Genomic DNA, 25,511 nt, shown 5'->3' with positions numbered 1-25,511 from the left:
TGAAGGCAGCTGACTGAAGATGATGTTCTCTGCCTTTGGAGTGAAAAGTGATCAGCATTATGGTAGTCAAGTTTCCCTGCGTGGATGTATTTAGGAGAAACCCACAGAAAGCACAGAGCCCTGCCAGCATGCTGGAAAGGTCTGTCATGCCCAGCCTCGAGTTTCACTGTCATTTTAGGCCCTTTGTATCAGCTTCCCAAGCCTTTCTGAAGACAAGCAGGTCCCAGTCACAGTAATGCAGCTAGTCTTAGCTGAAATCACTTCCAAAGTCTTATTTTGTTTTGTTTTGGTGACATCTCATTTGCACATGCAAGTTACTTGTACTGGGAAGGGGGCTGAGTATATGGCACAAAAGACGTGACCTGTTTCAGTTTGGAGTGGGAGGATGTAAACCTATGAGAGCTGCTGAAGCCAGCTTCCAGCCACATGTGAACATGCAGTCGACACAAGAGAGATGAGCACAGACCCTGAGGAGAGGCTTTAGCCGCAGGTAGGCTGTGGACGAAGGGAGGTGATGGAGCGTGGGGCCATGCGTGGCCGAGCAGCACCCTCTAGGGGAACGGCTGCCCGAGGATGCAGCCACTTACAAAGGCCCTGCGATTTTATTGCCAGGCCCCCGGGTGAGTCCCAATTAGCTCTGGAAGAATCTGCCTCTTGGCAACAGAGCCCTGCTTTTTATGTACAGGCACAGGAATAAGTTAACGCGGTTCCTCTGATCTTGCCAGGGCAGATGGCTGATACGAGGCTGGCGTTTGGGGGCCTTGAAGTCACTTACTATGTTTATACAGTTTCTCTTATTAACAATTTTTAAAGCCAACAGGTTTTGCTTTGTAATCCATTTAAAATGCAGCTGCCCCCACCTTTCTCTCCCCCCCTCTTTTTCTTCCTGGTGCTTCCATCCCTTTCTTACGGTGCAGCATCTGTCTTCCTGCAGTTTCCCCACTCTCCCACCCTATTGCTACCTTTCTGCTCATCTTTCTCTTGAACAGAGCAAAGTTTTCTTTAGGTGTGAGTGTCTGTATCACTGGTGCAAGTGAAATCACTCAGTGTGCAAAGCAAAGTGTACAGTCGTGGCAGATACACACACAAATCAAAGATCTAAACCTGGCCAGTGTGGGGGAGGCAACATTCTTCTGGGTGGCAGATCCCACTTCCAGCTGATGACCCTCTTCTGAAATCCAGACCAAGCAGCTAACCAGAACTGTAACATGCCCTCTAGAGTGCTCAGCTCCTGTACTCCCTGAGCTGTCTGTGCCCAGCACATCATGGGAACTGGTTTCTTGCAGAGGCCAAAGCCCTTGCCATGAGCTCCATCTGGTGTAGGGTGCATGTGCCTGTATCTTGTCACACAGTCGTAACTGTATAGTCTGGTCCTGCCCTTCTGCCAGACACGAGTTCAGATCTTTCATTTTAGGCACCTGTTGGATTGTGTGCCCAAGCATTCAATCAGTAGAAATTAAGTAAACTCAGCCTGTCTGTTTTACACCTTCACTTTTCTGGCTGCCTGCTTTCTACGTGGCATTATTTTGCTTGCTGTTCGCAACACCTGTTTGGGGAAACTTCATGGCACTACTTGTATCCTTCCTTTCTTCATCCTTCTTCCACAGTTTAGCTTAACTTTGTTGCTTCTTGCCCACGCCAAACCTCTGGATTTCATGGTTACTGCAGCACCAGGTGTTTAGCATCAGTCATCTCAAGCATGTTGGTCTGACTCCTGCAAGTGAGTCTTAGGGAGTGCTGGCGAGCCTTTCTGTGTGCACACCCACAACGGAGGAGCTCCTTGGAGCCTGCCTGCCAGCACAGCTGGTGGGGATGCTCCTTGGTCATGCCATGGCATTTACTGCCTTTAACACGGTTCTTGGATTTTACAGGTAGCCTGAGCAGTTTCCCCAGTGGAAAAAGACAAGGCCTTAACCCTTTCAGTGAGTATCTTATCAAAATATTTATTTCCCTTTTTTTTCTTTACGATAACCATGTGTCCCAGAATTCATGCTCTCCTATGTTTACAAATAGCAATACATAAACAACAAGAGGCCAAGATTGTTCTTAAGATATGTGAGTATAATAACAACATGCAGCTCTTCTGTATCACCTCCAAGCCCAGCACCATGTCTTCAGCTGTGGCAGACAGCACATTGCTTAGGAATTAGAATAGGGCTCCGTACATATTTGATGAACACTCTCCTAGCCTTATTCTCCCTGCTTCTAGGAAGCAGTGATTTAGGCAATTAGTTGCATTTCCATTGTATTGCTACATGGACTTGTTCCCATGAAGATTCTTCTCTGTCCCAGTTAAGGTCTGCTCTCCTCTGCACTTTGTGGCAGTGAATTGCACCCTTTCATCAGGTGTGAAGAACAACTTGCGCTTGTTTTCCTGTCAGACCTGCTGCCTTATGGTGTCAATGGGTGCTTCTCAGCTCGTAATGTGAGAAACAGTGGGCAGCTCTCCCCTGCCTGTCTTTCCCATGACACTTGTTCTATAGCCCTCCAACATACCTCTGGTTAGACTCCATTCTGTGTTGAAAAATCTTTTGCTATATATTTGCTTAGTGATAGTTACTTATACCTCTTGCTATCCTCCACCCTTTTGTGGGTACCTTATCTAGTCCTGCTGCGAGTTCCCCTTGAGATGGGCTGAACAGAGAACTGAAGATAAGGATGAGCTAAGCCTTGTGCATTGATATGGTGATGCTTCCTGGTGTGTCCTCAGTTCTGAGCATGAATTTGATTTTTGTCTGCCGTGAAAAGCTGAGAAAAGGCATTCCAAAAATCATGTACTATGGCTTCAAGCTCTTTGGTAGTCACTCAGTCCTTAGTGTAGGGCAGGTCATCCTTGCTCCCCACTCCTGCACTGCTTTGCATGTCTAGACTTTGAAGTCAATCTGCTGCTGTTACAACCCGTTCATTGAACACTGAGAGAACATTAAGCAAAGCTGTGTAGAGAGATTCAATTATGACAATTTGAAGCAATTTTGCATTTGTCAATATTTGCCCCCAGTTGGTGGGACAGGTCAGTTAGCACTGGTCCCAGTGAGGCCTGCCTGGTAACCTTTCTCCTTTATGAAAACCAAATCCGTACTTCTGCCTTCTCTTCACTGTGTTTTCACTTGTAGTTAATCCACAAGGTGCACTTGTTCTGATCCCGTAAGAGCTTTGATTCCTAACTTTTGATAAGGGACTTTACAAAATAAATAAATAAATTAAACCAACAAACTTTCTGAAGAAGGGAACACAAGGATGTGGGTCTCTGTCTGACTCTCTAAGCAGCACCTCTGCACCATCCCCTAGGACACAGCTTAGCAGGGCCCTGGGGCTCCCAGCCCCATCCTTGCTGCATCCTCTCCATTTCATCAGCGTGGTAGCCGTCAGAGGGCATGGTGCAGGCAAGTCTTGAAGAACTGCTAAGCAGGGAAACTGCTGTGTTTTGTGGGGACATCTTCCTCCTGCTTGCCTGGCTAGGGACTGTGGAAGCTGGCCATGGCTCCAGGGCAGCTGCAGGCAAGGCAGCCTTACAGCGGTGGGATTCTGCATCAGCCTTCGCAGGCAGAAGAGCAGAGGGAGTGATGTTGGACTAGTGTTTTGCCCAGCCTGCATGCCCATTTCCAAGAAGGGGGAGGGCGAGGGAAAGTGGTGGTTCACGTTTAAAAATACATTAGTCCCTAGGGCTGTGTGTGACTCAGTCAATGCTTTTTTCAGCAAGGCTGTCTCATCAGCCCCGTGTTGTTCTCAGCCTCACAGCTTACTTGAGATCTCAGCCTTCTGGGGCCTTGGCTGCAGCAAAGGCTGTGCTGTATCTTACCTCAGTTGGGAGCCGTTTTGGTTTTAATCTGCCTTTTTTTTTTCCTCACTTTCCCTGCTTCTGTTTTGTTTTCCTCTGTTTGCCCACCCCACCCTTCCCAGTAGGCCGCCTGGTGTAGCAGCAGAAGACGGGAAGGGAAGGCAGGAGCCGACCCAGAGGAAAGAAAGACAGCGACAGACGGACAGACACCTTGCTGCTTGTGAGCAAGCATGCAGCATCAGCAACATCCAACGTAGCAGAAGTGGCACCCAGAACGTTTGCACTTTCTAATAATTGGTTTGGGTTTGGGTTTGTTTTTAATTTCTTTTCAATGCCATTATCTAATACTTTGGAGAGGGGGGGGGGAAACAGGATCATGACTTTTTAAAATTGGAACAGCTACTGATGACTTAAAATTGAGTTCACTGGGACTCAAAGAAAGAGAATTTTATATACTGTATATAAATATGTATGTAAATTGTACAGTTGTCTTGTACAGGGGTTGGAGTCACTGTTCTGTTCCTCCCTTTGCTTTTGAAGGCTGTTAGGGTTAGAGGGACACTTTGCATTTAATGGGTTACAGTACTGCATTCATTTCTGACACGATCCACCACTCAGTTGCAAACAGATCTCCTTAACATCCCCATGCACAAAGGAGCAAGCATATCAGCATGACCTGTGCTCACAGGTGTGCACACGGTGCCCAAAAAAACAACTGTTTCTTGGGAACCCCCTCTGTTCTTACTGCACAGCCCCGTGCAACTCGCAGGCGTGGGGGCTTTTGAGAGAGCACAGGTTTCACCTCAGTAGTGGTGCACTGCAAAGCAGCTTAAAGTAGGTTTAGGAAAGGGTTGTATTAAGGAAATATAAAAGTAGTTTCTGCACCTGTTGCAAATCGGGCAGAAATGAATTGCAAATGCATTGCTATCCAGGCTCAGAAGATATGCTTAGCAAAGATGTGCCGTGTCCTGGAAATCTAACGCTATTGTAAGGACATGGGAGCCATACACCCTAGTGGAGTCAGCGGAGTGATGTCCTGCATCTTCTTCTCTGACAAAGTGTTTGTCTGTATGGTGTAAAACAATAAAAATACTGAGAAACCTGCTTAAAAGCAGTATCAGCCTGCCTATTGCTTTGCTGGAGAGCAAAGAATATATTTGTCAGTGCAAAAAGACACAATTATGCTGCCGGTCCCCAAAAGTCTGGTTTATTTACGTTGCATCTCTACAGCTTGGGCTGTGCTCCCTGGTAAAGGATTGTCTGCAATGGCTGTTCTTGTCTTTGGTGGCTGTGAATCCCAAGCTCCTCTCCTGCACAGCAGAGGGTCTGTCTAGCTTAGAGTACCCACTTCACCTGATTCTCCAGTACCAGTGCCTCCCATGCTTTTATACTCCGGTAGCATGTTACAGGAATAGTGAAGGCCTGGATCGAAGAGCCTGGTACTGCTGGAGCCCACAGGAGCTGTTTCAACCACCAGCATTTTTTCCAAAGTTGTCTTTTTAATCTCAGTCAGATGCAATTGTGAAGTCAGCAGATCAGCTCTCCTGGGTTTTGGGCAGAGTGGGGTGGGACGCCCTATGTTCTGCTTTCCTTTGCTCATTTTCAGCCTCTGTCAGCACTTGCCCGTTCACAGGGGATGTTCTGAGCACCTTCCCGCTTCAGACCTGGCAATCTTTGTGCCACTCGTCTCTGGACCAAAACCTGTAGTCAGAGATGACGTCGTGCCATGCTAATAGGAGATCACACCAACAATTGCTTGTGAAAGCATTGTGTTACTGTAGAAACTGGGCCTGTCTCTTGAGGCTTTGCTGCTGTGGTAAAAGATGTTGCAACCCAGCGTCTTCACTCTGTGGCAAGTCACCATGATGATAGCTTGAGATAAACACATCACAGCAGGACTGGCCTGATGCAGTAAGTTAGTGCCTTGTTGACAAAATGGAAAGTTAGAAAAAAGAATAAGCTTTCTTTAAATAACAGTTTAATAGCAATAATAGCTCTTCCCCTGGGAAGTAGATTGGCGCTGATTAAAGCATTTGACATGGTTGAAAACACCTCTGGTAATCTCTGAAGTTTACGTTACACCACCACAATGTAAAGAAAAACACTCTAATATGAGCAGATCCTGCTGCTGGATCTTCATGGTTCCCACATACAATGTATGTGCTTTTCTGGACTGCAAGTTCCCATTTCTCAATTGCATCTCCTTTTTTTAAATGTCCAGCACGCATCTTTTGTGTGTTGAAATGATTTGGTTTAGTGTATAGTTAGAAACGTCCCTGTCACTCATTAATCCTATTGTAGGAGTGAAGAATGAACCCAACTGTATAAAAAAAGACACCACGTCTTTATATGCTAGTTTTAGGAATTAAAAGCTCTGGCTGCTGTTTTTTTGTTTGTTTATGTTTTTTGTTTTCTAATGCATAGTTGCATCCAGCAAAAGCAGGTGGCTGGATGCCTACAGGAGCTCTGTCATCCAGCCAGCAGGGGCAGGCAATGCCCCACAAGATCACGGGGCGAGTGCAGAGATGCTAAAAGTCATTGCATCTTTTCTCCTGGAAATCTCAGTGAAACAGCCAGCCAGTGCTGCTGCCCGCCACATAATTATCCTTCTGCAGACCTTTTTCTCATTCTTGCATTCTTCCCTTCTAAAAGGCCTGCATAAACATGTAGTTCGCAATTAAAACTGATTGAGTTCTCCGAGGAAGCCTAATAAGGGTTGTTTGTTGATTTTAGCTCTGGTATTGGTGGGTATTCACATTAGGCTAGCGCTGACTTGATGGATCGGGATCCAAGATTTATATTGTTTCCCCTTTATTTTTATGGGAGGAGTCCAAGTCCCAGCCTCCCAACCTGGAGTTCACACAGGCCTCTGAGCAGCTTGTGGCAGAATTGTATGTTGGCGTGCAAGACCCAAGCACCGTGGCTGTGTGATGGCTGGACAGGGGTTGTGTTACTTGTTCTGGGTTTGTGCATTGGGTGCTCACACAGACAGCACTGGTCCTGATTCATATAACCCATCCAGTCAGTTGTCCATACAGTCCATACTCATCACAACAGCAGTGCCTCAGCTTTCCTCTTCCCTTGTTGCTTTTCTGGCCTGGTCACTGGCCAGTCCCCCTGGCTGCCAGGCCACACTTGTCCTTCCATGGCAGTGGCAAGCGTGTTCTGCTCTGCCTTGCATCAGGAGCATCCTACTGAAGCTGGGGCAGGACAGTGTCAGAGTCGTGCCTGGCAGCAGACCCTGGACGCGTCTCTCCTCCTGGGCTCTCCAGCTCTACTTTGGATGACAGCTGAAAACAGCTGGGACAGAGAAGAGAGCCAGGGCTCCACAGTGCAAGTCATCCGTGCCTCCTGCCAGAAACAAAACCCCTTCCTTTTGTGCTGATCCTCCAAGAACATGGTGTGCTGGAGGGACTGCGTTATGGTGGGATTCATTCATACAAAGGCATTGCTTTCCACAGCCTAAGTTTGTATTGAACTTTTCCTGCCCCATCGCGTTTCTGCCTATGGCATCGTTAGACTGAAAGGCATCTGTTTGATTCTGGTTTTGTAATAAAATAGATAACTTTTGCTCTAGTGTCTTGTGGTGGCTTCTTGTTGAATCTTGATTTCCAGAGCTCATCCTTCTTTCACATAATGTTCTGTTACTTACACAGTGCCAAAGCAGAGGGAAGGGACTTTCCTTCTCTCAGAGCCTGGTCTCGGGCTGGTTGGGATCTGAGGCCCTGAGGATGCTCCTCTCCTGTGTGTAAGCCTCCAGGACGAACTGAAACATGACCAGAGTGCTGTCCTCTGTGGTTTAATGACAGCAGCCTAAATCTGCCCAGGCTGTTTCAAAAGGCTCTGAAGCCTCAGTAGCAGAGTAGAGGTGACCTCCAAAAGTGGCACCCACAGCCAAGTGAGATCTCTGAGCATTTTCCTTAAACCAGGGACAGAAGACAGGCACTGCATATCACATCTCCTCCTCCCTTCTCATGTGGGAGATTTCAGACACCACTCCTGCAGCTCAGGCCTTGCTATGGTGGAGCCTGAAATGGTGTCTTCTAGATCGCGTTCAAAACCTTTTATTCCTCAGAGATTGCAAGTAACAAACGGTGTGCTAGGAAGCTGCTATTATTGTAAAGCATGTTTTTTCATAGAATACTGGGGGGTGACATTCATCAGTGGATCCAGGCCCATGGCAGAGGAGGTCACACACCCTTCCCATCAAGCAGACGTGACCAGTTTTCTCATGCTGTAAATGTCATTTCACTTGGTCACATGTAAATCTCTTGCAGCTGATAATGACCAATTCATTCATTGCACATCAAAAGGGAGGTAATTACAGTCCCAAAGGGAGGTTTTCTGCTTTTATATTAGCCACAGGCTGGCATGTCTATAGGTAAGGCCTGTAGAAAGAGGAGCTGTTAAGACTGCCGTCCTCACATACAAGTTAAATAATGAAAGTATTGCAGACTTTGAGGAGAAAATGTGAGGAGTGACAGTCAATGTGGGTTTGTCAGGAATAAGCTACCAAACCAAGCCCATTTGTTTCAATTACTAAGGTAACAAGTCTGGAGCCTTGAGGAGAAGCAGCGGGTATCATCTCTGGAGTTCTGCAAGACTTAACAAATTAAAAGTAGGGAAAGAATTTTAAAAAATGAGTAATTCTTTGGCCATGCTTCCTCTTTCTCAACATGAGACACTCTGAGAGGCCTTCACCCTTTTCTGACAGTGCAGTAAATCTGTAAGCAAGTCAAAAGAACTACAGAGAGCCTCTTTCAACTTACACTTCCAACAGTGATACGGCCAGAAGACTTTTCATCCTCCCCCGTATTCTTCCCCCTTATCTAACTAACAAAATCCCCATGCAGAGGCCAACCTTATGACTCCTCAGCAGCCAGCCCTGACAAACCATCCTGGGCAAAATCACTCAGCAGCCCTCCAACAGCTGCTGTTAAATTGGACAGCAGGATCTGCAGAAGCAGCGCTCCTCAGCTTGGAAAACACCTCGAAAACAAAGCGGGCTTTATAAAACAGCACCTCAGGAGCTAGGAGTACAACAGCAAGTATTTTGGAAGGAGTGTTTGCTTGAAAGCCTGAGGCTGGCTGCCCTGCAAGTTGTGCTTTCTGCTGTTCTGTATCTGTAGGCCCACGTAGACATTTTAATGGCTTTGTTTTACCAAGGTGCCTTGCCTGTGCACACCAGGAGGTGTCTAGCTTTCATTTGGAAAACTTAATCAGCTCTGTGTTGTAGTGCAGAGCCACAACCCCACCTCCCACAAGAGCAACGATGACCAGTTAGGCCATGTTGTGTGGGTCTTTCACCATGGTGGAACTGGGCTGGGGTTCTTGGCCCAGGCAGAGGAGCCATGGCCTTGCTGCATCTGAGCTGGGCGGTGTCCCCTTGAGGACAGGGCCCAGGCGGCTGGTGGCTCTGCTCCTTTGCTTGAGCTGTCCCTGGACTGTGGCCTGTGGCAAGGGGCACGTTTCGGTGGATGCTGGAGGTGTGAAAGGCACACTTGTGGCCCCATGGAGGCTGGGGCTCCGCACCTCCGTTCTGGTGCCAGCAGGCACAGCAGGCCCAGTGCTCCTGCACACCGTATGCAGCTGCCTGGCCCTCATGTGGAGCTCAGAGCTGTGTAGATGAATTCAGCTCACCCTACTAAAACAGACAAATTCAGTCCTGGCACGTAATGGACCCTTAATGCTCTGTTTTGCGAGATGTGACTGAAGGACTCAGACCTGTGTGTGACCTCCGGCCTCGGTTTGCTGAAATGAGTTCTTCCGTAGCATCTCAATGATGTGCTCCAGGCAATAAAACTGCAGAGACTGAATGTCCAGCGTCCCTTTAAAGAGTAAAGCTCTGGCTCTGCACAGCACAGAGTGCCATTGCTGTCTCATGATTCTGGCTGGCACTGCTCAAGTGATCCCTACTGATTTCACTGTGTCAGGAAAGAGCTGACGCAGCATTTGGCTGAAGAGCTGGAGCTATTTCAGAAGCGACTTGGATGTTCTCGCTGGGAGCTGGCGGGTTGTAGCAGGCAAAGCTGCACGGAGGTGGCCGAAGTTGGAGCTGGTCACCCGCAGTCCAACGTGAATGTGAATTTCTGCATCTCTTGAGCTGCTATCATTTTTTTTCAATTGTTCAGATTCTTTGCTTTTCCTGCTTGAAATGCAGTTTAATGCCAGTCCTCTGTAAAATGAGCTAAAGCACCTCAACTCTAAAAAATAAAATAGCAAATATAATTGAATTCAGGAAACTGGTGGGGGCAGGATCTCTGAATAAATGTCTTTAAGTGTAAAAGAGATCTGAGAGCTCTCAAGAGCTGAGGTCAGAGTCCTAATAAGAAACTATCCTGTTGGATGGGAAATGAGAGGAGCATATGTAGGGACCAATATATAGACAATAAAGCTCTGTCAAGAGCTCTTTAACATCCTGAAGTATGAAAAGAAACCTAAGCAGAAGGGTGCTTACCTAAGACTTCAAATAGAGGACTAGCATGAGAGGGCAGGTATAAGATAAAAAAGGCTGAGGCCTAAAAATACCCGTAACTAGCATGTGATCTAAAAGATGTGAAGGGAGAAGGCAAAGTTTGTTTTAATATGGAAGGTGATGCGAACCAGTAATATAAGGACAGGCAGAGCCTTTAAAGCCTGTCATTGTTAAAAAATAAAATAAATAATAAAATAATAAAATAAAATAAAATAAAATAAAATAAAATAAAATAAAATAAAATAAAATAAAATAAATAAAATAAAATAAAATAAAATAAAATAAAATAAAATAAAATAAAATAAAATAAAATAAAATAAAATAAAATAAAATAATAAAATAAAATAATGTATTGTGACCCTATACTTAGCAGAATTAATTTTATTTAAATGAAAAGGTCACACAATGCATGTCCCCCCACCCACCAGTCCCTGAATAAGCAGGAGAAAAAGCAATGTGAGAGCAATGCAAATGGTGTTTGATCACTGAGGAAAATGTCAGCAGGACCTGATGAAGTTCCTTCTGGAGAATACAAGCACTGGCCCAAGTATTTCTGGCTCGTGTAGGATAGGTTTTGGGGCATTGTAGAATACAGGTGAGATCCCAGAGGACTTAAAGATGACAAAGCAATGTCACCTAACTGAGAGATGAAGAAAAACCTAGGGAATTATAGATCTGATGTCCTAATGGTGTCACTAAGTGAAAACCTGTAAGAGAGCTTAGGGATATGGTTTAGTGGGGACTGTTAGTGTTAGGTTAGAGGTTGGACTCGATGATCTTGAGGTCTCTTCCAACCTAGAAATTCTGTGTGTGATTCTGTGTGTGTGTGTGAATGAGGTACTGAACAATTATTCTCTAATCACCTAGATGTATGCACAAATTTGTAAAAAATGGCTGGAATGGATTTGTTGATGTTTTGCTGAGGACAAATCACATCAAACCCATTTAATTCCATCCTTTGACAGGATAACTGGCCTCATGGCTGGGGGGTTAGCAGTAGATGTGATGTGTCTTGACTTTGGTAAGGCTTCTGGCACTGTCCCAGAAGACATCCTCATAAACGAGCTGAGGAAATGCAACCTATTTAGGCTCACGATGCACTGAGTTCAGAGTCAAAGTCAGAGAGCTTCCTAGGGAAGTCTTTTCAGTGCCCATCCACAGTCCAGGTCTAGTCAGTATTTTTGTCAGCAGCTTTAGGAAATTGCTTTGATATAAAATTTCCTGGTAGCAGGCAACTGGGAGGGGTTGGGAGCTACCCATGAAGGGTAGGACCAGAATGCTTGATAAATTGAAGGAACGGTCCAAGTCAACAGGATGAGTTTCGGCAGATAAGCGTGCAGTGACCTGCTGTGAGGATGCTGGAGTGAATGTGCAAACACAAAACGAGAACCCAGCAGGCAGCAATCCAACAGAAAAGACTGCTCAGAAGATGAAAGAGGAGAAGGGGGAAAAGCTGAAGGGCTTTCTCATATATGAAATGCTCTTATACAGTGATCAATGATAGTGATAGTGATCGATGATTTTCCATGCCACTGTAAATAAAACAAGAAGGAAAAAATGATCAGGGCAAAAGAAAACTCTTAACATTTACAGTTACTTTCTGTGCAAGATGCTACTGAAGGAGAGAAGGCGATAGAACTTCTTTTGCTACATTTTTAAAAGCTTAATGATCAATGATGGTGTTGGAGGTGGTCTCTACAGCATGCCTTACTGCCAAGGAGGTGTCATGGTGACCTTCTGAGGGCTTCACATGATCTTTTGTGGTGAGATTTTATCACACAATATTTCCATATACCCAAGGTGTACAAAATGGCACCAGCTTTTCTGTAAAGTTGCCTATTTTCCAAGACACCAGAAAGATCATCCCAAGAATGTATTTACAGCTTCACAATGTAGACCCTAAAAAAATATAAAATCTTGTTTGGATGGTTTATTCTTTAATCCACTTAGATGTCAGACCAAATTTAACTTCCTAGGTCTGTTTTCTGAGACACCAGAGAGACCGTCCCAAAAATGTATCTATAACTTCATAGTGTAGACCCTAAAATAAAATAAAATCTTGTTTGGATGGTTTATTCTTTAATTCGCCTAGATGTCATACCACTTTCAACTTCCTAGATCTGTGTTACTTTATATTGCATTCTTCAAATTGGCCCAAATTCTGAGTGCACCCCCCAGCAACGACTAGCAGGCAGGTCGTGAGTTTTCCTTTAGCCACAGCTGCAGCTGGAAACAGCAATGGCACTCAGGGACATCAGTGCATCCTTAGGTGCAGGTGCAGGAGGAACACCTGGTGAACTCACCCAGGGGGAAGGGGGTAAATGGTAAATCTACTCATGGTGTTAATTTTTGGTGAGCCATTTACTCATGGTGCTAATTATCTAGATATTGTAATTGGCTCATTTAAATACTGGGAGGCCCGTCATCCCCACCCCCTATGGATGCAAGCCACAAATAACACCGCTGTTAACAATCTGGCTGCCTCTGGCATACACGCACACAATGAGAATGGTCACACATTTTTCCCCTTGATATAATACTCCAATGTTTATTCTTGGTGACAAGCGCTTTTCAGCTTGTTGCCAGGGCTGAGCAACTGCTGCTCCCCTTCGTGCGGGTGGTTCTCACACCAAGGTCATGGCTGTGACCATTCCCAAGCAGAATGAACCCAAAAAAGCTTCCCACCCCTCTTAAAAAAAGGCAATTCCCAGTGAACGATACGAAAACACCCAGGGCAGGGTGCACAGGCCCACATCCAAGTGGCTTTTGAAGATCTCCAAGGAGGAAAGATTCCTCAAAGGCCTTGCTACCTACGCTTTATCTCACCAGTGTCCAGATACTGCAGCTCTGGGTGGCCTCCAAAACGCCTTCCCAAAGCAAATCTGCTGGGGAAGGCAAGTGGGGAGGTCTTGTAGGAGGCTTCTCCTGCAGCTGTTGCTGTGAGGTGAAGCAGTGTCACTGCTTTGGGAGGGAGGGGTCCCCTCCGACACCAGGGACAAGTGGCTTACAAATCCATCCAGCAGCCACAGCTGCGGGAGCGGAGGAAACGTGAATCACAGGGTATTTTTGTGTTTAATTTGTGCTTGTCCAGAACAGCTCTGATGACACCAACAAAACAGTAATTACTGAAAAGGTAACAAAGCCCGATCCGAGAGCCATAAACGCCCTCCTCCCTGGCTTAAAACCTTTGCTCAACATCTCTAATAGCCATTTCATTCTGAACTGTGTATTGTGTATCCCAGTGTGCCAGGAGTTATCCCGGGAATGCTACACGGAGCATGGGAAGAGCCCCCAGGCCAGCTGCAGGGAGGTGATGAGCACCTGCTGCATTGCACCACCAGGTGCCCTCACCCCTGATTCCCCAGCACCCTGCAGCTGAAAGGTAAAAGCATGTGGCAAAGGAGAAAGGGCTGCTGAGAGAGGAGAGCGGGTTTTATCGCAGGCTGCGATGGGAAGCTGCCAGGAGAAGCAGAGAAAGGAGCAGCGGCAAGGAAAACGGAGCAGCAGAAGCACCCCCTGCAAAGCAGCTGCCGGGCCCTCCCAGCACAGCAACCCCGCGTCCAGGCACCTGCCCAGATGCAGCACAAGCAAGCACACAGCCCAAAAATAAAACATAAAAGCCTCAGCAAAAACAAATCCCCAAAGGCACCACGTTTTTTTTTAGCTTGCATATTTTTTAATGAAGTAAAAAAAAAGAAAAATAAAATAAAGAGACGCTCCACTGAAGTTGTCAGCTTGGCACAGATCTCCACAGTGCATCGAGGGCACCAAAGTCACCGTGCAATTGGCAATTGCAGACACTCGTCCCCCTGCACCCCCCCACAAAGTGAGCCTAAGAAAGCAGCAGATGAAAAGCACACGACCGATACAGCACAAGCAACAGAATAACAGCACTGCAGCTCCCCGTGCCCGGGTTTTAGCCAGGAATGGGCGAACTGCTATGGTTGAAATAAGAACTGAACAGACTTGACATGTCCAAATTAAAAACAGCAATGATAACAGAGTCCCCTTGAGAGCTGCACCTTGAACACACCCCCAAGCCCAGAGATCGTTTTTGGTGGCTTAAAACTTTTTCTTTCCTTGTCACAGTCTGTGCTCTGGGGTCCCAGCCCGGGTGGCAGCAGCAGCAGGGACTGACATTGGCAGAAGCTGCTCTTGGTGGCTGCTGGCACAGCCAGAGGCCGAAAAGATTGGCAAACTCAGCTGGAACCTGGCCTCAGGATTTCGTGCCCTTCTTTTTTTGTGCCCTTCCCTAAAAGCCACGGCAAAGGGAGAGTGGGAAGGCTGGGTGTTTGTCAGCTTCAAACCCCATGGCTTTCACCCACTGAGAGCTTCTGCAAGCAAAGCTCCTGCTGTCCCTGTAAGTAGGATCCTCCTTATTCTCTGCCTTAGGTTTATACACATTTACATAGAGATATATTTGATAAACATTTTGTATGAAAATAAATATTTTATCTGTGTTTTAAGGACCATCGTCACTCTCATCTATTCACCTGTGCTAATGTTACATCTTGTCTTTGTCCTTGACAATGCTGTTCCCATTGCGTTGTTCCTCACCTACAGACACCATCTCCCTGCCTCTTCTTGGGGCAGCAGAAAGCCCCCCAGGAGGTAGGGATGGACCCTTTGCCAGCTCCTCTTTTAACGTGCTGACTGCCTGGGTTTGGCTTGTGCTAGTGAAATTTATGAGGAAAATGCTTCCCTTTACAGCACCTGTTTCTTTGTAGGAAAAAAAAAAATAATAAAAAAAAAATCTTCCTCTTGGAAACACTTTAAAAAGAGCAAGGCTTTCACATCCCCTTCCAGGACTCTCAGTTAAGAAATATATTTATAGATAGCACTGTTTATATAGATATAGGTATAGGTTTTATTTAATTTTATTACCAACCCAACATTTCAATTTGCAGCCATTGATGTAATTCATGACATACTCTTGTTTGTTTTTGTTTGTTTGTGTTCCTTTAAAAAGAAATGCACTTCAAATGAAAAGGGTGCCCTTTTGCCTGTCTGGTTTTCCGAGGATGTGCTGGAGGTGACGCAGGACTCCCGGGGCGGGCGGCAGGTCTGAAGCCCGTACCTTTCCACGGACTGACGGCTGCTCGTGAGACGCGGGCACTGCGAGCATCGGGATGGCAGCCGAGTGAAACAGCAGCCGTGACACAGCTCAGGCCGGCCATGTGGGACAATACCAGCACTCTTTTGGGGCTTCCCTGTTGTCCTCCTGCCTTTATTTCCCTGTAGTTTTGGTGTGGCATTCTCAGGAGCCGGATGGTCACTGCTGGGGTGACGGGTGGGGACAGGGACCCTGCTCCTCCTTGCAAACCTGCATATTTAACTCAGCCTAGAAGGAAAGCTCTGGGGACACTGCAGAGGCTTCCTGCTCACTCAGGTAGGCCAGAGCAGCACGTTATCACAGGGACTCACTCCCATCTCCAGGAGGAGGACCACTGCACCATCATCAGGGAGCCTGTGCCAGCTTCCCCAGCTCCCTGGCTCCCCGGCCCCCCGGCAGGCTAGTTCTGTGCAGCTGTTTATTTCCTTACCATTTGTAAATGAACATAATTTCCTCTCCCTGCAGTACAACAAGCTCAAAGTTAATTGTACAAAGAGAAATGCCATAGTCAAAATACACATGATACGTATTATATTAGAGGGTTGGGTTGTTTGGTTGTTTGTTTTTCCTCCTTTTTTTTTTTTTTCTTAGCCCAGGCAGGTGATTGAGATGCTACATGCTCCAGCCTTCATCACGGAACTTGTTTGTGTGTGTGTGTGTGTGTGTGTGTACGTGTATGTGTGTGTTTGTATTAAAAATATATCAGTCTTGTGATGCTCTTAAAAAAGAAATAAATGGAAGGAGGTGGGGGAGGAAATGGGTGAGAGTGAAAAAGTTCTTTGACGGTGTCAGTCTTTTGTGGCTTCAAAAAATACATGTTCAATTCCAGCACTGACGGCAGCTTGAAGCTTTAGATCTTAAACTTGTAACATTTTTTCTGTTTGAGTAGTAAAAAAAGAAAAAAAAAAGTACCAAGCTATGTGCCCCCCCCAACCCAAAAAGCAATAAGCAAAAGAAAAAAAAAATCAAATTCCTGATCAGACTTCTGCAATTCCCAAACAGTAAAAACAAGAAAGCATCTCCTTACGGTGGAGGGGTGCTCAGGAGAACGGGAACAAGAACCTGCAGGAAAGGAGGCCCTTAGAGATGGCTGAAACTTCTTAACCTCATTGACTGGGGTCAGTGGCTGGGTTTACTTTGTTCTATTTTATTTAAACACTTGCCATTGTCGCTTTTTTTTTTTTCTTTTGTATCATTTTCAGGGTGTTTTTTTTTTTTGTGGATTTTTGTTTTGTTTTGTTTTCGTTCTGTGAGGGTTTTGCCCATCCTGGCACCCAGCTGTCCGACTGTCCGGGCAGCGGACTGACAGCCGTCCCTCCTGGTGAAACCGTGCTTCGAGGGCCGGTGTCCCGTGAGGTAACGGAGGAGGGGGTCCCTCCCCCGGCGGCACCGTCCCCCCACCGCCTAAAACCCCTTGATGTAGCAATAGGCCTCCAGGGTGGCGAAGAGGATGTACAGCAGCCACAGGCTGACGAAGAGCAATGTCGTGGCCAGTTTGCAGCCCCGGGGGCCGCCCAGCTCCCCCCCGAGGTGGGGCCGCCGGCGGTAGAGGAGGACGCTGATGCAGATGAAGGCGAAGATGGTGAAGAGGGTGACGGAGAAGGCCAGGGTGCCGGCCGACACCTGGAACTCCTGCCCCTGCGACGCCCAGTAGATGGCCGCCACCGACCACGCCAGCCCGATGCCCAGGAAGACGTTGACGGCGTTGCTGCCCGTGACATTGCTGATGGAGGCGTCGGCGTACACGTCCTGGATGGCTGCGGCTTTGCTGGCGAACGTGTCTGCAGGGTGAGGAGGGAAGGAGGAATCACTGGGGTCCAACAGAAGAAATGGCCAACCCCCCTGCCTGAGGGACAATGGAGGCTCAGGCATGCCACCTGAGCTGGGACATGGATCCCGACCCTCTCTGGACCACCCAGCCCCTCCCCACAGCCTCCCCACCTGGTACAGAGGTGCCGAAGGCTACGAACACGACGGCGGTCACCGAGTCCTTCAGGCCGATGGTGCAGCCGAAGTGGGAGGCGAGGTCGCCAATGACGGCCGTGAGCATGCCAATGATGAGGATGGAGACGACGAAGCAGGCCCAGCCGTTGCAGTACTCAGTGGGGGGCACACAGGCAAACAGCACCTTCCAGAAGACGGTCAGGAAGTGCATCACGTAGTCGAAGCAGGATGGCAGGCGCTCCTCGCCCGACTCATCCTCATCTTCATCACCCGCTGCAAGCAATGTGGAAGAAGAGGTCTGCCTCATGCGATGGGGCATCTACGTGGCCACCCACCCCTGCTCCAGAGCACGGGTTGATTGCCAGCACGGCCCCCGCAAGAAGCTTCACATCTGCATGAGGGTATCAGCAGCAGTGCCTTGGAGGGGTCCCTCCTTAGCCTCATGGGGCAGATCAGCCAGAGGCTGGAAGCACTGCTGGTCTTTGTGTGGATACAGGATGATGGAAATAAATTAAGGAAACAGAAAGTAGAGAGTATGGGGCAGATAGCACGGGAAAGGGAGAAATGGAGGAAGAAGGAAGCTGTCCTGGGAAAAAACATTGCTCCAAGGATGTTTCCACAGGAGCAGTTTCTCTTAGTTGCTAGAGGGAAGTAAAGTGAATACCCTGCTTCTCTTCTTTCACTTCTAAGGAAGCCCTTCTGGCTGCTGGTGAGAGAACACCACACACCCAACAGCCGGGCATCCCTGATGAGGCAGATGCTGTCTGCTGAGCCCAGACACAGCTCGTCCCAAGCTGGGGATGCTGGCGTGGGTTTGTTGATCTCCCCCTCACCTGCACTGACGGTAATGGCCTCCATAAACTGGTCCCTCCAGGAATGTGTCCCTACAACCAAAGCCAGGTTTGTCTTCTTAATCAGCTTGTCCACGGTGCTCTGTTGTGGGAATAAAGATGCACAACAATTGAACCACCAGCTTGTGGGCAAGGTCCCTTCCCAAACTACGGAGGTGCAACAGGCACTATCTTACCAGCCAGCTCCATGCCTGGAGCTGGGCCCACCCATACCTCTCCCACACATGACCCATACTTCACCAGAGTCTGCTTGTTTGCCACCCGTTACTCCAAACAAAGCTTCTTCCCTCACCCCTGCCTCACTAAGGACATCTTTGCTCCTGCACTCTCCTGCATGCTGGCGTATGCTTGTGCTCCCTATGTCTTCCTCCCTTCACCCCTGCCTACCAGCAGCTACATCCACTCCATTGCATTGCACACTCCTTTTCCTCTTCCAGCAGCCTTTTCCCTGTACATGTGGCCACCCTCTGCCTCCTCAGTCCTGCTCTTCAGCGCTGCTCTTCCCTGCCACAGAGCTCTACCCTCCTGGAAGACCCCCTGGGCCAACCACTGACCTTGAACTCATAGGACTCCTCAATGATGACTTCTAGTTTGGGATGTTCACCAAGGATTGGTTTGCCCATCTCCGCAATCCTTTTGGCTTCCTCCTCTTCGACCGTCAGCTTCCTCTCAGCCACCTCTGCAAAAGCAAGGTCAACACTAAGCTGCAGCCAGTGGCCCTCAGGCACCAGGACACTGTAGGGGCTTGGGGCCTTCTGCAGCCCCTGTGCAGCTCGCTGAGCTCACACAAGGACTTGGGGGGACAGTGTGGGGTGCTGGGCCACAGAAATAAAGGCCCAAGATTTCTGTGTATCAGTTAGTCACTGAGAACATATCTATCTTGGTCTTATTTTTAAAAACACACACATTTCCTCAGCCTGCATTGGTGCTCTTGGATGACATATGCCCTCCCATCACCTCTGCTACACTTTTGGTGAGAGTGAGGTACCACGCACCCTGCCATTTGGCACATGCAGCCTTTAAGACAATTTCAACATCCTGGCATGCTTCCTGGCTTGAACGAAGAAGAGAGAGCAGCTTTTTATTCCCCTCTGATTAGAAAATCACTGTTGGCACTCTGTGCTGCTCAGTGCTCGAGCTAACCCTCAGAGAGACACACAGTCACAACCTGAGAGGCACCACAACAGAACAGCATCTCGTTCTGCCTGAGCAGTGGGCCAGATGTTGCCCGAGGCTTCCTGTAGAGTTTACAAACACCCCAGGTAATGCCTCAGATATGATTAATCCCATGTGGAGTCAAGCAGATCTCACCAAAAATCAGACAGAACAAATTATAACCTCCCAGTGGAATCTAGTTATAAACTCTGCCTTCTCTTCATCAGCCCTGCTAGATTGATTGCAGACACTGTAAGCCTTGCAGGACTTGCAGAGTTTATAAAATATATAAGAACTCCTATGTCAGGTGGCATTACTATATCCCATCACAGAGGCAGAAACAACTACATCCATCATTTGAAATCAATGAAGTACATCAAAAACATCACTGCCTACCACCACCTACAGCAGATTTGAGAATCCCCAAAAGTTTACGAATCCTGACAGAGACAGAGGAGCAGAGCAGCTGGAGCAAGGCAGGATGGCAGAGGGTGACTGCAGGAGAAGGCCAAGCAGCCACAGAGGGAAGGAGGTGGCTGAGATGGAGGTGAACCTGGACAAAAAGTTACGTTTGGAGGCATGGACTGATGATCGCTGAGGAAAAAACTCCAACTACTTATATTCACTTAAGCATTTAACATCAGTTGCCACGGCACGTCCTTGTCTTACCCCACCTGAGCCCCACCACAGCCTGCAGCTCAGGAAGGAGGTACCCCCAGCTCTGCAGGGCCCAGCATGGCAGAGAGCCCAGCATGTGCTGGTGTCTGCTGACACTGCTCTGAGGAAGGAGCACAGCAGCCACCCCAGCAGGGCTGCAAAGCCCAGATTTGGTGACAATCTGGCTCACTACAGCCGTCCCCGGGAAGTACCTTCATCTGAAAAACTACGGGTCGCAGCTGCCAGCATGGCCCCTTGGGCTACTGCCCACCAGCTGCAGTCGCACAGCACAGAAAGTCAGTCAGAGCTGCCTGAAAACTGGGAATCTCAGACTGAATTTCCCCAGCTTAACAATCACAGGAGAAGCACTACAGCAAAGTCTCAGTCCCCACTTCAACTGATTGGACAAAAGCCTTTGACCCGGTAAAACAACACGGAGTCTCATGCAAATATTAGCCATCTTCAGACATGTCTCTAAGTGCCCGCACTGCAGAATATGCTCTCTTCCCTGTAGGGAGCAGCATCAAACATGGATTTATCTCAGAACCTGTCACCTTGCTCATGCTGTTTGATGTGGCTGTGCCAGAAGATGTGAAATCCTCCTCTGAGGAGGACCTGCCCGCTCTCTTCTGACTGCATGCCAGGCCCCGGGCTGTGGGGCTGCGTGTGTCCGTGGCTGGTGGCAGGACTTCAGCTGATGGTAGGTGGCTTTGTTGCCTACATAAGCCACTGGCAGATCACCTACTGATTTGATGAAAATGGCAAGTGCTTGCCAGGCAGCTCTTAGAAGACAGTGAATGGACAGGTCCATGTCCAGCAGTGGACAGAGAGCTTTGGTGATCCCTGGGCTGGGCACAGTGCAAGCGCTTGGTGCAGGCACTGCAGGGAGACCATCTAGAAATTAGAAATAAAGGTGTCGGTGCCCACCACAGCACCGAAGGGCTGTGGGATGTGCACTATTCAGAGGATGCCTTGTCAGCAGAAGTGCCACCAGAGGCACCTTCAAGCCTGAGGACACTTCAGGCGAAGCAATGAGCTGACCAGCGATGGACCTGCGGCCTGCTGACAGCATGTCCAGGAGACCTGAGTAATGGAGGCTCTGCTGTCACCACACAGCTTCTCTGTGGTGAATACTGCAAACCAGGGCACAGAGAGGAGGCATGGTCGCCCAAGAAGGCACGTCAAGATCTCCTGTGGGGGCAGTTAATTGAATACTGCTCCAAAGCTGAGCCTTTCAAATGCTTGGTGCAAGCAAACAGCAGGGAACAGGTATAGGCAGCATGTCCAACTGGGTAGCTCACAGAAACGTTAAAAGAGGAAGCTTACGAATAATGTAAAAAGGAGGTGATTCCTGCATGACTCATTAAAAAGTGGAAATACTTGCAAATGTGCAACCTGTTACGCTAAGTACAGAAACCTAACAAACTTCAAAGATGATTTTGAAAATGTTTAACCCATGTCTTTTTACCCTAATGGGAGATACAACCTGAACCTGTGGAGTCTGTCTGTTCCCATGGGATGCTGAGGACTGAGTTGAGCCCCATGTGCAGAGACCCAGCTGCTAAAAGGGAATAAACTGTTAAAACATCCCAGCAGCAGAGCACACCTCAGGGAAGGGGACAGCGAGGTCCCAAGGCCCTTGCCTCATGGTTGCAGCCATACTAGCAGACTAAAAACTCCCAAAAGGTCTGATGTGCTAGAGGAGAGCTCACAAACCTGTCTTGTACAAACATCTAGTGGCCAGTACACTCACCCAGGGCAACAGGGACCTGATTCCTCATTGATTTGATATTTAGATGGATGCTCCTGCCTTTCAGGGGTGGCTCTTACCCAGCAGCACTGCAGGAGGCTGCTGCCTTTGCCAAAAACACAGGGCATGCCCTTCCTCCCAAGGAAACAAGTGTGGAGAGGGGGTTGTGAGGGCTCCTCCAGGAAGCAGGGACAGGTGAGGTGTGTCACACATCGCCCAGGGGTGCCAGCCTGTAGAGACCACCAAGGGATGGGACAAAGAAGGCACAGAAGGAGGGTGGATGGGAGAGACAGGCTTAATTTTGGAAGGTCAAGTCTGCCAAGGTAAGCACTGCCAAACTGCAGCTTAATTATTAACTAGCATGAGTTCTGTTTGTATCAGCACCAGCACCTGCTCTTCAATGCGGATTGCACCCAGGACTCCCAGCTGTCAACCCCAGTTAAACCTGACGAGGTCTGGGTATGCCCAGCAGGAACAGGAGTTCACCAGGGCCTCCTGGGCTGCCATCACCTCCTCCCTGGGGAAGGTGGGGGTGGTGGGGCCTCCTAAACCCTGCCTGCACTGGATTGCAGGTCTGTGTGACCATCAGGTGATAACAGCCCGCCCAGGCTACAGGAGATGTGCAGGCTGCTCAGGCGATGCCAGCTGGGGCTTGTGCACCAGGTGTCGCATGCAGGTACCTGCTCCTCGTGCTAGGATGCTCATCAGGAGATGCTACCAGCAGTGGAGAGCAGCAAGGCTGGTAAGGCAAGGGCAGGAAGGACAATGCAGCCCACGTTTGCCCATCCTGTAGCAATGGCCACAGCTCATACCCAACGCTTCCCAGTGGGAAGTGAAAGAAGGTTTTTGGTTAAATTCCTTCATGCTCCCAGTTGTTCTGCCCCATTCAGAGTCAGTTCAGCACTAAGGTGGGGCAGATGGGGGGCCAGCAGCTCCTGGTCATGGTCCCAGCCCTTGCCTTGGGCATGTCCCTGCCGTGCTCACTCCTCGGCTTGCTCACCCGCATGAGAATGATGTGCTCCTGCAGGGACACCCTGGGACTTCATCTGCAGTTATCTGCAAAGTGCTTTCATATCTCCACGTGACAAGCAGTTTCTTGGGCTGAAAATGCTGTAAACAGATCCCCACTTGCTGTTATTTCTCCCTGAGGAAAGGGGAAAGCAGAGCAGTTTCCATGCCATGCACTGCCCCTGGCAGGTACTACCTGCATGCTTGCTTGCTCAACTCCCTTCAGGGGCCTGGGAGCTGGACATTGCCTGTGGCCCGCTGGACACAACATAAATCAGAGGTAGATAAAGCCCGTTTCCACGGCTTTTGTGCTGAAGCAGGCAACAGCAAGGCCCCGTAACACTGCTAGAGAGGTAGATCCCTATCACCTAGGAAATGCTGCAAGACTACCAAGCAGCTGTGGGCTGGTTTGTATTCCCTGTCACTTGCTGAATAAATTGGATTAAAACCAGCAATGTATTCATGAAAGACTTCTCTGAAGGCCATTTCGCACCCCTCGAGCTATCTCGTATCCATCCGTTTCTGGAGTGGGCATGGATCTGCATGAAGGTCACCCCTTCTGGGGACTGCGCTGCTAGGAAGAAATTAAAACGACAATTAAAATGGGATTTTTGTTGTGGCTCAATAAAATATAATCCCAGCTAAACAAAGTAAACACTGAGCATGAATGAGCTCCTCTCTCCAGAGGGCTGTCAATCCGTCAGTCACAACTGGGGAAGACTGCTGGCTAAACGACATGCTGGCTTTGGAGGTTAGCATATTGATGTGCCCTTTAAAGAAACACACACACACACACACAGCCTGTGCCGCTTTCTAAAAATGGGAGGAATCTGCTTACTTAGCCCTGAAAGCTATTTCTGAGGCATGATGCACCCAGTACACATGCCCTAGTGTCCTTAATGCTAACTGAGAAACTGTGCATCCACGAGAGGAGGGCTAACACGCGGCTAAACCACAGGACAGGGAGCCGTGCGTTATTTCACTGCTGGCTCTGCTCTAAGATCGATGTTGATGTGACCGTCCCCGACAGCTCTGCTCCCCAGCCTTCCCACTGCAAAGTGGACATCAGCCACGTAGCTACACATACGGAGAGGGGGCTCATGAGTTTCAAGGCACGAAGAAACATATTTATAAATATTTCCCTTGATTTGGCTGAATATGCTGAAGTGAGGGCATGTATGTAGCTAATGTTTTCATAATTCCTCATACCTTTAAGGATCTGAACATCCTGAGCCCAATTACTAGGGACAACTGGTATCAAATATTTCCCCATATAAAGAGTACAGAGGGGGGTCAGTGCCGGTGCCAACACAAAAGGTTATGCTTCAGAGAAGGTAAAAAACTACCAGGTGTGACCCTCCAGCCACCCCACAGCCACCCTGAACCGCTCCAGTTCTCTGCAGCCCCCACAGCTGGCACCGGGCATTTTGTGAAGCAAAGCTTTCGGAAGGTTTGCAGCCTTCCATCAGTGCACAGGAGGGCCAGGCAGCGGCAGAGGGGCATGGAAGATGCTCCAGGAGGGAGAGGACGGACAGATTGCAGCGAAACGCTCAACCAAGCCCTTTTCACAAAGATTCCTGCGCTTCCATGTAACCTAAATCTAACGTGACACGAACTAAATGAGAACGTCACTTCTCTCCCCGCTTATTAGGCGTGATGGCTGCTGAGTGACACCCCAGCGTGCGTGGCGGCTGAGCCCAGATCCCAGCCGAGTGCCTGCCGTGCACCCCACGGGCACCCCGGGCATCCCAGCAAGGAGGGTGGCGGGGGGCTGGCACCCCAGAGACCTCCCCCCGTCATGGCCAGAGAGGAAGCTTTTCTCTGTTGCTGGAGAGCAACTTTCCTTAGCTGGCGACCACGTCATCCGGCAACAGCTGCCAAAAGCAATCAGGCCGGATCACAACAGCGGGAGAAAGTTATATTATTTTAATACAGATTATTTGGTTCCTGAGGTTCTGATCAAATTAGGCAGCTACTGAATTAAAGCAATGAAATTACTGTGAAGGAGGCCGTGCTCAACTTATTTCCAGTCCTCCTGGACCTGAAGAAGTAACAAAGGAAGCCATCCAAACTGCTCGGAGGAGGTTTCCATAACACCCTAAGCTGATATTTGGGGAGCTGGGGACTTCTGTCTGCCACTAGCAATTTCCTAATTAGCCTCATCTCCTGTGGGCTCGGGCCATCCCCTGCACAGCAGCCTTGGCATCCTCCTGAAAGTCTCAGAGACAGAAGCTTGCACTGCAGAGACACTGCTCCCTTGGTTTGCACAGCTCAGGTGTTACGCACAGCTTCTAAATCTGGGGGGGTTGTTTTTCCAAGTCTGCATGCAAACCTGACAGCTCCTCCCTGCACCCTGCATGCCTGTTGACAAATGTTCCTTTAGTGCAAATTCAGCTGTAATCATACCTGGAATTGAAAGAGTGAGAAAAATACAGGATGCCAAGAGAGACCGGCATGGTGGGGATTTCAGGCAGAGAGGTGGGATTCAGTACTAATAAATGTAAAATCCTGCTGTGATAGGAGGCGAGGAGCACAGAGCTGGAGCTGGGGTGGAGGGGAGCGGTGCTGATGCGCATCACATCCTAGAGGTGCTGCTGGTGCTGGGTGCCCCCCCAGGTGCCTGCCCCAGCCAAGGAGCTCCACAACCGCAGGAAAAGCTGGGTGCATTGGGAGGACCAACTCCCCAGGCTGCCCAAAGAGAGGGCAGAGTCAGGGCCAGACCTGCAGGGTCTGCCTTCCAACCTGGTTGGGACATTTCCCAAAACTGCAGGGAAATTTCT

General features: G+C 48.6%; 2 protein-coding genes across 18 annotated transcripts in view; one reads left to right on the top strand and one right to left on the bottom strand.

Annotated features, from left to right (window-relative positions):
• The window catches only part of SMOC1 (SPARC related modular calcium binding 1), a 124,162-nt gene extending 116,814 nt beyond the window's left edge, over window positions 1–7,348 (top strand). For 5 of the 8 annotated variants that reach the window (XM_027459717.3, XM_072038837.1, XM_038179496.2 and 2 more), the window contains 2 exons: window positions 1,872–1,922; window positions 3,901–7,348. In XM_027459717.3, coding sequence (XP_027315518.3) covers window positions 1,872–1,922; window positions 3,901–3,917 — 68 coding nt within the window. In that variant the 3' untranslated portion in view covers window positions 3,918–7,348. The remainder of the gene's footprint in view (window positions 1–1,871; window positions 1,923–3,900) is intronic. The other 3 variants (XM_038179494.2, XM_072038836.1, XM_072038835.1) reach the window with 3 other exon arrangements.
• Window positions 7,349–14,485: 7,137 nt separating this feature from the next.
• The window catches only part of SLC8A3 (solute carrier family 8 member A3), a 97,041-nt gene continuing 86,015 nt past the window's right edge, over window positions 14,486–25,511 (bottom strand). For all 10 annotated transcript variants that reach the window (XM_072038833.1, XM_038179487.2, XM_038179486.2 and 7 more), the window contains 4 exons: window positions 18,716–18,840; window positions 18,144–18,243; window positions 17,308–17,583; window positions 14,486–17,147 (listed from right to left, as the gene is read on the bottom strand). In XM_072038833.1, the coding sequence (XP_071894934.1) occupies window positions 16,771–17,147; window positions 17,308–17,583; window positions 18,144–18,243; window positions 18,716–18,840 (878 nt within the window). In that variant the 3' untranslated portion in view covers window positions 14,486–16,770. The remainder of the gene's footprint in view (window positions 17,148–17,307; window positions 17,584–18,143; window positions 18,244–18,715; window positions 18,841–25,511) is intronic.

The sequence above is a fragment of the Anas platyrhynchos genome, chromosome 5 (genome assembly GCF_047663525.1).
Source record: "Anas platyrhynchos isolate ZD024472 breed Pekin duck chromosome 5, IASCAAS_PekinDuck_T2T, whole genome shotgun sequence".
In the NCBI taxonomy this organism is placed as follows: Eukaryota; Metazoa; Chordata; class Aves; order Anseriformes; family Anatidae; genus Anas; species Anas platyrhynchos.
This window is presented reverse-complemented; position numbering and strand designations above follow the sequence as displayed.